The sequence below is a fragment of the Prinia subflava genome, chromosome 8 (assembly GCF_021018805.1).
Source record: "Prinia subflava isolate CZ2003 ecotype Zambia chromosome 8, Cam_Psub_1.2, whole genome shotgun sequence".
NCBI classification, from domain to species: domain Eukaryota; kingdom Metazoa; phylum Chordata; class Aves; order Passeriformes; family Cisticolidae; genus Prinia; species Prinia subflava.
The window spans coordinates 13,253,552-13,266,875 of record NC_086254.1 but is presented as its reverse complement, the minus strand read 5'-3'; the positions used below and the strand labels follow the sequence as shown (position 1 = coordinate 13,266,875).

Below are 13,324 nucleotides of genomic sequence, written 5' to 3'. Positions count from 1 at the left end.
ATCCCAGCTGGGGCTGGTGGACAAACAGCTCAGGTTGTCCCTGTTCTCTCCATGGAAGGTGGGACAGGGTGGAATTCTGGCCCTGGGAAGTGGTGCTGGGTTGTTGGTGAGAGCAGGAGGTGGCAGAGGTGTCTGGGTGTGACTCCCTGAGGGGCGCCTTGCTGCACAAGGAGATTTCTGACAGCTGCTTCCAAAGCAGTCGGAGCATTTCTCCATCTCTAAGAGCCAAATGGAGCAGGAGCAGCTGGAGAGAAGGATAAGGAGCAGCTGAATCTCCTCTGTGCAGCTCAGGCTGGTTTCCAGTGTTCAAGAGGGACTGATGAAGCGGCTGTGACCTCACAGCCGTTCCCAGGCAGGGTGGGATTGGTGCTGCCAGCAGCCAGTTCACCCCCTGGTGGCATCAGGGACTCGGCTGGGGACAAACACAGGGACAGGGACACTGAGGAGCTGCCCTGGTGCAGCTGCAGGGAAGGGGACAAGGAAAGCAGAGGGACCCTGGGACATGACTGCCCAGGGGAGAGAGGAACCAGGGGGAAGGAAACTGAGGCACAGCAGGGACAGTCAGCTGAAGATCCAGGGCTTTCCCCAGGGCTGCCAAGGCAGGAGCTGCTGCTGTGATGGCACAAAGCTGTGTCAGGGCTTGGGCTGGAGCTCAGGGAAAGGTTCTTCCCCCCGAGGGTGCTGGGGCACTGCCCAGGCTCCCCAGGGAATGGTCCCAGCCCCAAGGCTGCCAGAGCTCCAGGAGCGTTTGGACAACGCTCCCAGGGATGCTCAGGGTGGATTGTTGGGGTGTCTGTGCAGGGACAGGGGCTGCACTGATGATCCCTGTGGGCCCTTCCAGGATTTTATGATTCTCATGGCTGGGTTGATGCCTTGGGAAGGCTGAGCTGAAACAGAGACTGGACAGAGCTGGAGAATAAAGCAGGTATTTATTGGAAGGCCTTTAGGATCCACCTTGGGCAGGACAGGGCCTAACCAGACTACACCCAAGGTGGACTGAGAATGGCCACAAAATGCCTGACCAGTCACAAGATCTTGCATTTTTATATGTCTTGGTTCGTTTGCATATTGGGGCTTAATTGTCCAATTACATCTTCAGGCTGTGAGGTCCCATCCTTCGTGTTCCTCCCTCCAGCCACCCTTGTTTGTGCTTTTGGGCCTGAAAGTTGGCCTTGGTCTCCAGCAGGACAAGGATTTGTTTTGTCTCCCTGCTCTGTGAACAGAGCTCACTAACACTTAATGTGATGCTCAGAACTGCACCCCTGGGCAGCACAGAGCCTGAAATAGATGAAAACTTAAGGCCTCAGGGCCACTCAGCTTTTCTTGCTCAGACTGGAGCTGGGAATTCCTTCCCACTCCCGCTGTCCCTGTCACAGGGTGGGGGCCGTGCTTGGGGCGCTGGGGGTGACAGGGACACCACAGAGGTGTTTTGCAAGAGCTCTGAGAGCTTTTAATCGATGTTTGCTGACATAATTGTCGCTTCAAGGCCTTTGTTCGAGCGAGCAAACAGATCCTAATCCTCTGCAGGGAGCTCTGAGCTGGGGCCGAACTGGTCGGACCTGCCCTGGAGGAGCTCAGCGTTGACAGCAAACCCCGCTTTGGTTGCGTGGAAACGTTGCCTGCAGTGGAAGGATTAATGACTAATGGTGGGTTCGTTAATTCTAATTGAATGCTTTCACTTTCAGAGAGATCATCTAACGATGGGATCAAATAATTGCAGAGAAACAGCCCCGAGTCTTGTGCTTGGCAAGGAAATTTGGGCACGGAATGGGAGTTTTGGGGCAATTCTGGCTGGGTGAGAGGGGCAGGAAAAAAACCTCCAGAAACAGATGCTGTGCTGTGGGATGGGAGCTGAGGAGCAAAACCTGTGGGATTTCTGCAGAGTTTCTGATTTGGGATGACAAACATGCTGACACACAGGAAACACGACTTCATGGCAGTAAAATGTGGCATTTATTGAACTGAAATCAGCAGCAATCTCAAAAAACACAGCCTGGCTGTGCCACACTCAGATTTAACAACAAATCTCTTTAAATCATGATGTCATAATTATAAATAGATGAAATATTTGAATTAAGATATTTACATTTTTAAAGCTCAGTGGTGAAAAAGCTAAAATCTAGGTGGGATTTCTAAGTCTACAACAGTCAGTCCCCAAAATACTCTAAATTAGTATAATTTTAAGTCTTTTTCAGAAAACTGACGTTAACACTGAAGGGCTTTGCAAACTGCAGCTCCTGGTAGCTTTTATTTTCCTTTGGTTGTGTAATATTTATATAAAAAATTATATTTATATAAAACACTGCAGTGCTTAGAAAAATACTTTCCTCAGCACCTGCGCTGTTGGCAGTCTCCTGGAGTATGAAAAGAATCATGGCAATAGTGCAAAGATTTGTCTCAAGGCAAGAGGAAACGCTGAAATAATTTATAAAAGAAATGTTTTCTAGTTTTTGTAGCTATTTTTTCCTTCATCAGTGGACGAACAGGTCTGGGAAGACCAAGCTGAGGTGTCAGTGAACCTTCCCTGTGCTCAGGTGGGGGAAGTACAACCCATAGAGGCCCTGCTGCACCTGGTACAGGTGAGACTTCCTCCTCAGGCAGGAGAGGACCTGGTGGGGAAAGAACAAAAATTAATGTCAGAAAGACCAAAATTAATGGCAAAAAATTGAGCCCATGCTCTGCCCACTATTAGGTGTCCCCAAATCACGTTGCCAGGTGGGAAGGGTGGGATTTTGGGAATAGAAGTCCCAAAATGCTGAAAGCTGTGAGGCAGCTCTGCAGCAGAGGTGTTTCCTCTCCTAAATCCTGCTGGCTGTAATTTTGTCTCCTGAACCTCCCTGCTCTCTGCAGAATTAGCTCTTCTCCTCAGCTGGTGCAAAGCAATGTTTTCAAGCAGTGCTTTTAAGATGTTGCTGCCCATCAAAACACCAGCAGAGATGGGAAGAGGATCTCTGTGCCTTTTCCAAGGATCTGCAGCTGGAGCACGGCCCTGCCTGGCTGCAGCAGTCTGTAGGATGAGAGCACTGAATCCAAAATTCTCCATGTGCTTCCCACAGGCTGTTAGAAATGTTAGTTTTGGCACTCCCTCACCTGGAACCCGCTCATCCTGCAGGTATTTGGACAGGGAAGAGGTTTAGGAAATGCTGCAGAGGATTCCCTGTTTCCACCTGTGGATTCCCTAATTCCTGCTCCTCATCTTGGTGTTGGCCTTGCCTTTGGGTTTGTGTTTTTCCCTCTGCAAAAACCCAGTGCCAGCCACGATCCTGCTGCGTTTCTAGAGGGAAAATTCTTCTTCCTTCTCTAAAAATCTGCTCAGCTGACTCTAAATTCCCTTCCCCATCCCCAGTGCTTGGAAGAGCTGGCAGGGCCTGAAGGATTTGGGGTGATTTTTGCTGCTTCCACAGCTTCCACTGGAATCCTTGGGAACGTGTCTGAATGTCCCTCCTGTGGCTCTGCAGGAGCCAAGGGACAGGTGGGACAGCAAAGGGGACACTCACCAGGAAGCACAACAAGAGGAGGAGGATGAAGCCCAGCAGGGTGAAAAGGCAGATGAGGATGATGGCCCAGAACTGAAGCTCTGAAAAGGGGAACAAAAAAACAAAAAAAAAAAGGCACATCAGGTTTAGAGGCTCTTCCATGTGGGATTATGAGAGGGAGATCTCACCCTGACAAAGCTCAGAAGTGCTGAACTCTCTGTAGGTCAGGGCAAATTACAGAAATTTGGGGAAATGGAGTGAGGGTTCAGCGATCCACAACCTTAAATACCACTGCAGGGAGCAGCAGAGCCCCCAGCTGATTCCAGGGGTGTTCAGAGTGACAATTTCTGGGATGTTCAGAGTAACAAAGTTCTGCCATAACTGTGTCTGGATACTTTTGGGGACAGGGACAGCTCAAAAGCTGTAGTTGTGTTACCAGAGTGTTTGTGGTGCATGGGACAGTGACAGTTCAGGGTATTTTTTTTTCCTCTCATGTTCACTGTTAGTTCTAAACCACATCTGGCCTGGTATTTTTTTAGAAATACTGCAGTTATCAAAATTTATGGGTGCCAGAGTTTTCCAACAGTTCCCAAACTGCACTGCTTTTGCCTGTCCTTCAATTCCATTCCCCTCAGGCTGGTGGCACCTGCTGTTTGCTACCACGAGCCCTGGAGTATTGGTCTTTTCCATGGGTTTAGTCCCACTCCAGGATATCTGATGCTGATTTATTATAGCTCAAGTACTTATCAGGGTTCAATTATTTATTACAGCTCAAGTATTCAGTGGCTGTTGGGTCAATCCTTGCCAAAACAAAGCACTTACCAGATCTTGTGGGCTCTGGTTCATCTGTCTTGAGTGGAGAGTAACCTGGAAATGAGGATGGGACAGATGAGGAATAGAACTCGGGAGCTGATTTCAACAGAATTGGGAAGAATTCCCCAAAATGCCCCTCCAGGAGCTCTCACCTTCTACCTCCAGACTCTGCTTCTCCAGCTCATAGCTGGGGCCCAGCCTGGTGAAGCCCTGGGTCAGGAGTTTCAGCTCCTCAAACACCTCCTGCTCTTGCAAACTCCCTGAGAGGGGATCCGGGGTGAATTTGCAGATTGAGGCAACCTCTGTGTGTCCTTTGCCGTGGACAGGCCTGCAGGGTGACAGGCAGAGAGGAGAGAAAATGAAGCAGAGCTGAGTAGAGCAGGGGGAGGGATTTGGAGTCTCAGGTTTGCAGATGTCCCAGAGATGTTTTATGGGGATGGGGTCACTTTTAGCAGCTTGTTCTGGGTGAGACAGGAGCTCCTGCAGCCTTGTGAAATCCATCCACTGATTTACTCCCCAGCAAGGCATCTTTAAGAGGTAAATCAGCTCTATTTCTAAGAGTTTAATCATCTCTCTTTCTAAAAATTAAATCTACTTTGCTGCTTTGTTCCTGCAAAGAGTCACTAGAGGACCCTCACACAGGCAGATTGTGTCCTCAGGCTGGTCAGTTGTGTGGTCAGTTGGTTTTCTTGCCCTGTGTCAATGCAATTTGAGCTTATTTGAACACATTAAACGAGAAAATGAACGTATTTGCTTTACCCTGGGATTGTTCATGCATGAAAATTGCTCTGCAAGCACTGAAACAAAACCAGCTCTGTTTGGACAGAAACCTTTTGTGGTGAAGGCAAAACCGACTGAGGGAGAATGAAGTGACTCCTGTGTGTCACAGAGGTTGGCAGGGAGGGGTGGACATCCTAAGTGACTTTCCGAACTGCTCTTTTGGGACTTGAAAAAAGCACTGGACCTACCCAAATCTCTCCACTGTGCAGCCAACAAATTGGTCCTTGAGGTGGCTGTTCCTGAATACCTCGAGCTGATGGGGAGAAACAGAACAGTTGAGGAAAGCTGAGTTAATTTAACACATCCTTGGACAGGGAGCTCAAGCTATTGCTGTTCATTTCACCTCTTTCTCAATCTTCTCTTTGTTCTCTTGGTACATCTGGGAGCTGGCATCCTGCAGTTCTGGCGAGTAGGGAAGGTTGGAGATTCGGAAATTTAATCCGAAGTTTTCCTTGCCGGACTCGAGGGGTGTCTTGTGAGTTGCTGCCTCAACTGAGAGTTCCAAGGCTGGAAATGGAGAGGAGAATTAAATTCTAGCAGAGAGAAACTGAGGCTTTCCTACCAAGCAGCTCTGAGCTGCAGCCTTTTAGCTTGAAGTCTTAGATTGGCAGAACTTGAGTTGCACTGGGGTCTCACAGCAAACTCCAAATGTATCAAGACATTCATTTCTTTGGGATGGAGCACACTGGGAAAAAAAGCTGAAAGTCCATTTAGCTCTAGATGGTTGAAGTTGCAGTGAGCAGTTCACATTTCATTTTCTGATTTTTTTAATACTGAAAACACCTTAATTTTGAGTAACAATTCAATTTCTAATAACACCTTAACACTGAAGAACAGCTTAATATTGAATAACTCCTTAAGCCATCGATGACTGGAGAATTTGTGGCCTAACTCAGAGCCCAGTGATTCAGCTTAACAACAGGTTGATTTGTGCTGTGACAGAGCAGAGTTTGGGAGGTCCTGAGTGTGCTGTGGCACACTGAGCTATCCCTGTGGACACTGGGGAGGGGTGGGGTGCACGTACTGTCCACGGAGAATTCCTGCAGTCGGTAGCTGCTCCCCAGCCACAGCCCCGTGGGGTTGGAGGTCCTGTCCTGGAAAGTCCTTTCAACCACGGCCCTGCTGATGTTGGGGTGGGGCTGGAAGAAGCACTGGCAGTCCACCACTATGGATCCAGGCCTGTGGGCAGAGGGACAGAGGTTTGGAGATAAATAGTGTTGGGGAAGATGGAACAGGAAAGTCTTATAGATGTGATTGCTTGGCAAAAGACTCTGAGAATAGAAAACCTATAAGTGAAATAGAAATGAAAGCTAGTTTTGATATATAAGATGCCAAGCCAGTCAGTGACTGAGCAAGTGGAAAGACAATGGTTGAGTGGGCTGAAGGGAAGATCCCTGTGATTGAACAAATAAAGCAAATAAAGGGATGCCAAAGGGCCCAAGGGTCAAAGAGACCCTACCAATGTGGCAAGGAAGAAAAAAAAAAGGGGCCTAGAGAGTAGTTTTTAGGGTTTTAAATGTAACAGAGTATGGTAATGTAATAGTTCTAATAGGCTGTGTGTAGATTCTGTAGGGTTTGTGTCTTGTACTGGTTGGATGTTGTAAATTAGTATATTCAGCACAGAAAAAGATATAATGTGTTGTAACCAGAACTTAGGGGTCTCTCAAGCTCATGCTTTCAGTTGTGACTGGCAACTTTAAGCTGGCTCTTATCATGCACGACCCAAGATTGCTGTAATTTCATCTATGCAATAAACAGCAGGTTTATTAAGAGCTGCCTGGGAGCCCTGCATCTCTTGTCCAGGCTCTTACAAATAGGACAGGCAGGAAGCTCCATGTGGGAAGGAGTTTCCTGAAGGGTTCCTGCTGTTCTGGGGGTTGAGTGGTTTAAAGTAACATGGTGGAATAATGGTGTGGAATGGGCTGTTTGGGGCTTTTCCTTTGGACAGGAACAGGAATCAAAATTTTACCTCTTCACTGGACAAATTTAGCTTGTATTGCATGAATGCAAGGAAAGAGCAGCACTTTTAGGTTTTTTTAAGCTTTGGCCCCGTGGGAGGGTCCCTTGTCCAAGCCTCATTCCACCCTGAGCAGGACACCACAGCTCACTTTTAAAATCTAGTGGAGTTCAGGTTGAGAGGAGTGTAGAGGCCACAGGATCACCAGTTCCCAGTAAAAGGATGGAATCTGTAATTCCTGGGATGCTCAGAGACCTGAGGGTGCCTTACAGAAACCCTGACTGAGAAACCCTTGTCCAAAACTAAATCAAACTGATAAATTCTGGGAAGCCTGGAAATGCCTCCTTAGGGCATCAGTTTCCAACAGGAGAAAGGAAGGGAGGAATTCCACAGGGGCCAGAGGTACTCAGCCATGGGGGAGGAGTGCCAGGGTGTAGCAATCTTTAAACAAAATCAGATTTTATCCCAGACCTCAGCCTGGTGATCCTGCAGGTCAAGAACTGGTCCCTCAGGTCGCTCTGACGGTACAAGTGATTCATCTGAAATTAAAATATCACATTAAATATTAATGAGTTTGGACACTGTGGTGGAGGCTTTAGGCCAGCAGGAGGGATTTGAGCTCTGGAGAAACACCAGGGTTATTTTTTTGGTGGTTGGATTTCATGGGGTTGGGTTTTACTTTGGAATTGGCACCTTCTGCTGGTGGGGTCTGACTTCCAGCCTGGCAAACATTCCTGCCTGATCCGAGCAGGATGCCAGTGTGGGAGAGCAGTGTCCTGAGTAGCACCCCAACCTCGCAGACCCACAGCTCAAAGGCAGCAAAACCCACCCAATCAGGGCCTTATCAGGTTGATAAATTGGATTGGTGCTGAAGAGAAAACAGTGGATTCTAGGAATGAATCATGGATGTGCTGACCAGGGATTTGCCAGCAGGGAACAGCCTTGGATGCACCTCTGGAGGTGGGAGTGAAATGCTGAGGGTGTGTTCATTTAACAGATCAGCTCTGGCATTTTGCAGTCCATGTCTTTGGCTGGAGAGAATTTCATTTAAGGCCACAAGGAATCATCAAATGGTTTGGGTAGGAAAGGACCTTAAAGATCCTCCAGTCCCAGTCCCCTGCCATGGGCAAGGATGACACCCACCAGGTACAATTTAAAACCAAAACTGAATCAAAAGCTAATCCTATCTTTCTCTAGAAATTTTTGTTCCCAAATGTTGTTTTTTAATTTATTTTTTTAAATTCAGATATAAATCTTTGGTATTTGCTTCAAAAACTGGCCAGCCAGACATATTCTCAAATACCTCCTTACCTTGTTGGTGATGCTTTCTACTGCTGCTCTGTATTCTGGAGACTGAGAGTCAGGGTTGGTGAGGTTTTCATTGACTATTCTAAAGCTCAGCCTGTAGCCCTGTTTGGCTGCAGTCAGGAGAGGCTTTTTGGTGGCAGCTGTGCCTGTGAGGGTGAAACCTGAATAAAAAGGGTAGAGTGAATGTATTTTTACATCTATTCATATCATAAAAATAGACACATCCCTGCTCAGATCATACACTGTGACAGTGAAATTCGCCAGGAATTGGTCTGATTTAAGGAATGGAAATGCTGCCAGCATGGCAGTATCCTCTAGGATTTTGTCATTGTGTCAAACTTAAAGAAAACCAGCAAACCAAAGGGTTCATCAGTGCTCAGGCCCCAGTGATGAGGAGTGATCTCCAGGAGATCCCAAAATCCATCTTATCCCCATGGATGCTTACCATCGACGTACAGGCTGCTGCTGTCCAGGCTGTAGTGGCCCAGTTTGGTGACGTTGTTTGTCATGGTGCTCAGCTCCTGGTAAAGCTTTTCTCTGTCAAACCTGGCCAGGCTGGCATTGTCCCTGTAGCTGCACACAGCGTCCACTTTGGTGTCATCCCTGTGCCTTCCAGACCTGGGGAGAAACATCAGACCCGTTCTTTGGAGCACTGCTCTGCTGGCAGAACTTCCTGTGGGGTTTTTAGGACAGACACCAAAGCCTCAGTGCCAGTGGGCTCCTGCATCCTTCACCAGGCTCTCCAGAACTGGGGTGATGACATTTAAATACTAAAATGATTTTACCAGCTAAAAAAAATCCTGGCTGGACAGGGAGGTGTCACTGGCTGCTGTTTTCTGGCCTCAGAACAGCCACGAACTGAAGGTGTGTGAGAGTGGGTAAAGAAAGGGTTCATTGCAATTTCAGGAGTATTTTAGGTGGTTTGTATTTAGGTATTTTAGTATTTCAGGCACCTTTAGTATTCTTTCAGATATTTTTAGTGTCTACAGGGATCAGGCTCTGCTCTGAGGTGCTGAGGAATAGGACAAGAGGAACAAGGCAGGAACTGATGCCCAGGATGTTCATGAGCATGAGGAAGAGCTTCCTCCTCATGCAGTGACCAGGCACTGGAACAGATTGTCCAGAAAAGCTGTGGAATCTCCTCACTGGAGGAATTCCAGAGCCATCTGGACACAATCCATGTGCTCCCTAGGATGACCTTGCTGGAGCAGGGAGGTGGGACCAGGTGACCCACTGAGGACCCTTCAAACCTGACCCATCCTGTGATTCTGGAATTTCAAATCTTACCTAAATCTCATGGCTTTACATCCTGTGTAGGCAGAGCTTATGCTGCTCCTCTTGAAAAGAGGGTCAAGCTGTCAAAAAAAAGAGGACAGCTGAGAGCTGGGAATCACATCCTGAGTTTAAAGCAGGTGGATTTAGGGCATCACCAAGACCCAAAAGGGGCACAAGCAGAGCCAGACTCACGTAGTGGTTCATAACTTTCACCGTGGAGAGGAACCTGCGGGAATTTGGGGCAGCCAGGTCTGCAGTGTAGCGGAGGTTGGTCAAGGTGAAGTTAAGTGTGAAATTCCTGGATGTTGGTTTTGGTGCAGCTGTGGTGCTCCGGGCTGGAATCAAAGGGGAGAAGGATTAGGAAATTCCTACAAAAAAAGCTGGTTTCACTTTCAAAACATTCTTAATCCCAGCACACCTCCAGGCTACTCTGAATAATCTCTTCCCCTCTGATTTTCTCAGGGCATTGCTCCTTTGAGAGCTTCCCCTGGAATGAATTTGGCAAAATGAACGTGGCAAAATGAATTTGGGAAATACTTACGTGCTCTCTCAAGGGGTTCGTTGTAACCTGGAAAGGAAATGCAAGAGAAGGATTTATGTAAGAGAGCATCCACTTTGGAGAATGGAAGTGGAGAGGGGGTGATTAAACGGATGGCTTGGGAATGAATCATCAGAACCAGGCCCCAAGGGTGTGAATGTATTAAACAAACAAAGCTTAGGCAGAACGAGGTGCTTTGGAAGAGCAGGGCTACAATGAGAAAATGTGTGTGCCAATGTTTAATTAAACACAGTGGGAAAGGAATCAGGTGAAATGTTCACAGGCAGGTGAATGACTGAGGTCAAGACTAAAATTAAGTTCACTCTTCAATGTATAATAGAAATTAAAATCTTCAAAAATGTCAATGTGGAAAGATTTTAAATCTTACACTTCATCTTACACAGAGAAATTATGCAGAAAACTTCAGACCTCTCCCTTAAGGTGACTTTTTTAACATCGAGGTGATCCCTGAAAGCTGAGGTGGTCCCAAACTGCTCCAGTGCCCGGAGGAGTGGGAAAATCAAACACTCACCATTGACATAGAGGCTCTTTTTGTCCAGGCTGTAGATTCCCAGCTTGGTGATGCCACTTGTCATTCCCTTCAGCTCTTGGTAAACCTCAGCTGGGTTAAACTTGGGCACCTGGGAGTCCTTTCTGTAGCTGCAGGTGGTGTCCACTCCTGTGCTATCCCTGTTCTTCTCAGGCCTGAGGAATTTAATATCATGGAGTTTCTGTTAGTTATTAAAAATATTTTGGGGTGGGGTTTTTTTGCTTGTTTGTTTGTTTTGCTGTGATTAAAAACCCCTCCAAATAAATCTGCCCACAGCTCTCAGATGAGCTGCAGAAATCACCAAGCTATGGCCTTACAAAGAAAAAGGCTTTGTAAGATAAAGACCACAAAAAATGACATAGAAGCTTTATTATAATGAAAGCAACTACTTGAAAAAGGAGAATAATTATTAAAGTGTCAATCAAAGGTAAAGAAATGCATTTGCTTCAGTTCCAAGTGAATTATTGGAATAATTCCAATTATTATTCCAATAATAATCTGGTTATTGCTCACCCGAATCCCATCACTTTGCAGCCAGTGAAATGAGGGCCAATGCTGCTCTTCTGAAGCAGGGAGTCAATCTGGGGAGGAAAAGTCTTTGTGAATACAGGAGCCCCCAAATCCCGGGTGATTTCAGTGGAAAAACAACAGAATTTTGGCTTACGTAGTGTTTCATTATTTTCTCGGTGGAGCGGAATTTGCGGGAGTTTGGTGTCTGCAGGTCTGTGGTGAACATGAGGTTGGTTATGGTGAGGTTCAGGGTGAAGTGCTCCGTGGTTGCCCCTGGGCTTTGTGTGGTGGTTGATTTTACTGCTGCAAGAGAGAACAAAAATGGGAATGATAAAATAAGAACAGGATCTTCACAAGACATTGCTGTTATTGGGTTTCTTAGAGAAAAAAACTCATGTGAACAAGATCCCACCCCTCAGACATTTTGCAATGTTACACACATTGCCAAATCTGCAGGAAAGAAAATCAATTTATGCCTTTAAGTAGCCTTAACCCATATTTGGTTTTAAGTATACTTACAGGATAGACTGTGAGCTTCATTGTAACCTGAAAGACAAATGGAAAATTGTTAGGAAAATATTCCAAGAAAGTCTCAGCAAGGCTAAATACAGAGGGTTTTATTACAAGATTGTGGTTATTCATTTGGAGACTTCTAACTTGGTGACTGACAGGGTTTTGCCCTCTAATTTTTGTTCTCTGTTTTGAGAGGTGAATTAAATCTTCTTCACTCTAATTTCAAATTAGTCTGTGTCAACACCAAACGTTGGACTTGATCTCAGAGGTCTTCTCCAACCATAATGGTTCCATGATTCCAACACAGAATCCCAGAATGGTTTGAGACTGAAAGGACCTTAAAGACCACCCAGTTCCACTTCTCTACCCTGGACAGGGACAACTTTAACTAGACCAGGATGCTCAGAGCTCCATCCTACACAGCCTTAAACACCTCCTGGGTGTCCACACTTTCCACAATCCACAATTTCATGAAGAAAAATGCCTTGAGAAGGTCTCATTACCATTGACGTAGAGGCTCTGGCTGTTGAGGCTGTAGTGTCCCAGCTTGGTGATGCCACTGGTCATTTTGCTCAGCTCACGGTAAACAGTTGTTCTGTTGAATTTGGGATCTGAAGGCTCATCCCTGTAGCTGCACATAGCATCTACTCCTGTGTCATCCCTGTTCTTCGTGGACCTGGAAAATGAGGTATTGGTTTAATCATTATTGAGAAATCTACCTTAACTTCTAGTATACAGTCAAAGAGAGACATAAGAAAAACCCCTCAGACATTGCTACCACTGAAGAAAATACACAGAGATGAGTTAAATGCTGAGAAATGGGAATTTTAAGAAGCAGGGGATGGGGACTTTTCCCAGACACAGCTCTTACCTGAATGCCATTACTTTGCAGCCAATGTAAGCTGGGCCAATGCTGCTCCTTTGGAGTAAAGGATCAACCTGGAAATGGAATAACAACATGGAAGTAAGCAAAATGTCCCCGAGAAGGTAAGAGATGAGAGATACTGAGAGAATTGTGCCCCAGCAGGGCATTGTTTGGGAGACTCACATAGTGGTACATGACTTTTTCTGTTGACTTGAATCTCCTGGAACTGGGATTCTGCAGATCTGCACTGAACTGGAGGTTGGTTATGGTGAAGTTCAGGGTGAAGTTCTTTACTGCTGGTGCCAGAGGTTGGGTGCTTTGATCAGCAGCTGTAATGGGAAAGGAAAGTTATTGCTTGAAAATACCATTTATGTTCAACATCCCAACAGGAAACACTCTAGGTAAATTTCCCAGATATTCTAGGTGGCTTCAAGGCTATATAAGCTGTGGTTCCCTAACAGGCACACAAATTCTCTTAACACTCTTTTATAGACCAGCAATGCTCTTGCTTGATTAATCCAACTTGCTGTTTTGGCTGTTGCTAATTAGCAAAATATTCCTGCCCCTCAATTTCTCTTTAACAGTACTTACATAGTCCAGGCTGCACTTCATGATGACCTGTGGGGAGAAGAAAAGGGACAGGATTTGAGGAAGTGCCTTACAGTTGAGAAGGTTTGGCACACGCTAGAACACAGAATATATCTGAGAGCTCCTGTGTACACATTTCCTAGGAAGGATT

The 13,324-nt window shown here is 46.3% G+C and overlaps 1 protein-coding gene across 1 annotated transcript in view; it reads right to left on the bottom strand.

The window, feature by feature from the left end:
* Positions 1-1,940: 1,940 nt before the first annotated feature.
* Positions 1,941-13,324, bottom strand: part of MUC16 (mucin 16, cell surface associated) — a 34,478-nt gene continuing 23,094 nt past the window's right edge. Inside the window, exons 69-89 of the mRNA XM_063404822.1 lie at positions 13,177-13,203; positions 12,769-12,914; positions 12,592-12,659; positions 12,224-12,396; positions 11,727-11,753; positions 11,362-11,510; positions 11,211-11,278; positions 10,680-10,852; positions 10,151-10,177; positions 9,802-9,944; positions 9,622-9,689; positions 8,780-8,952; positions 8,338-8,495; positions 7,498-7,565; positions 6,094-6,248; positions 5,413-5,576; positions 5,258-5,322; positions 4,442-4,617; positions 4,299-4,343; positions 3,498-3,577; positions 1,941-2,609 (exon numbers count right to left, since the gene is read on the bottom strand). Coding sequence (XP_063260892.1) covers positions 2,511-2,609; positions 3,498-3,577; positions 4,299-4,343; positions 4,442-4,617; positions 5,258-5,322; positions 5,413-5,576; positions 6,094-6,248; positions 7,498-7,565; positions 8,338-8,495; positions 8,780-8,952; positions 9,622-9,689; positions 9,802-9,944; positions 10,151-10,177; positions 10,680-10,852; positions 11,211-11,278; positions 11,362-11,510; positions 11,727-11,753; positions 12,224-12,396; positions 12,592-12,659; positions 12,769-12,914; positions 13,177-13,203 — 2,252 coding nt within the window. The 3' untranslated portion in view covers positions 1,941-2,510. The remainder of the gene's footprint in view (positions 2,610-3,497; positions 3,578-4,298; positions 4,344-4,441; positions 4,618-5,257; positions 5,323-5,412; positions 5,577-6,093; positions 6,249-7,497; positions 7,566-8,337; positions 8,496-8,779; positions 8,953-9,621; positions 9,690-9,801; positions 9,945-10,150; positions 10,178-10,679; positions 10,853-11,210; positions 11,279-11,361; positions 11,511-11,726; positions 11,754-12,223; positions 12,397-12,591; positions 12,660-12,768; positions 12,915-13,176; positions 13,204-13,324) is intronic.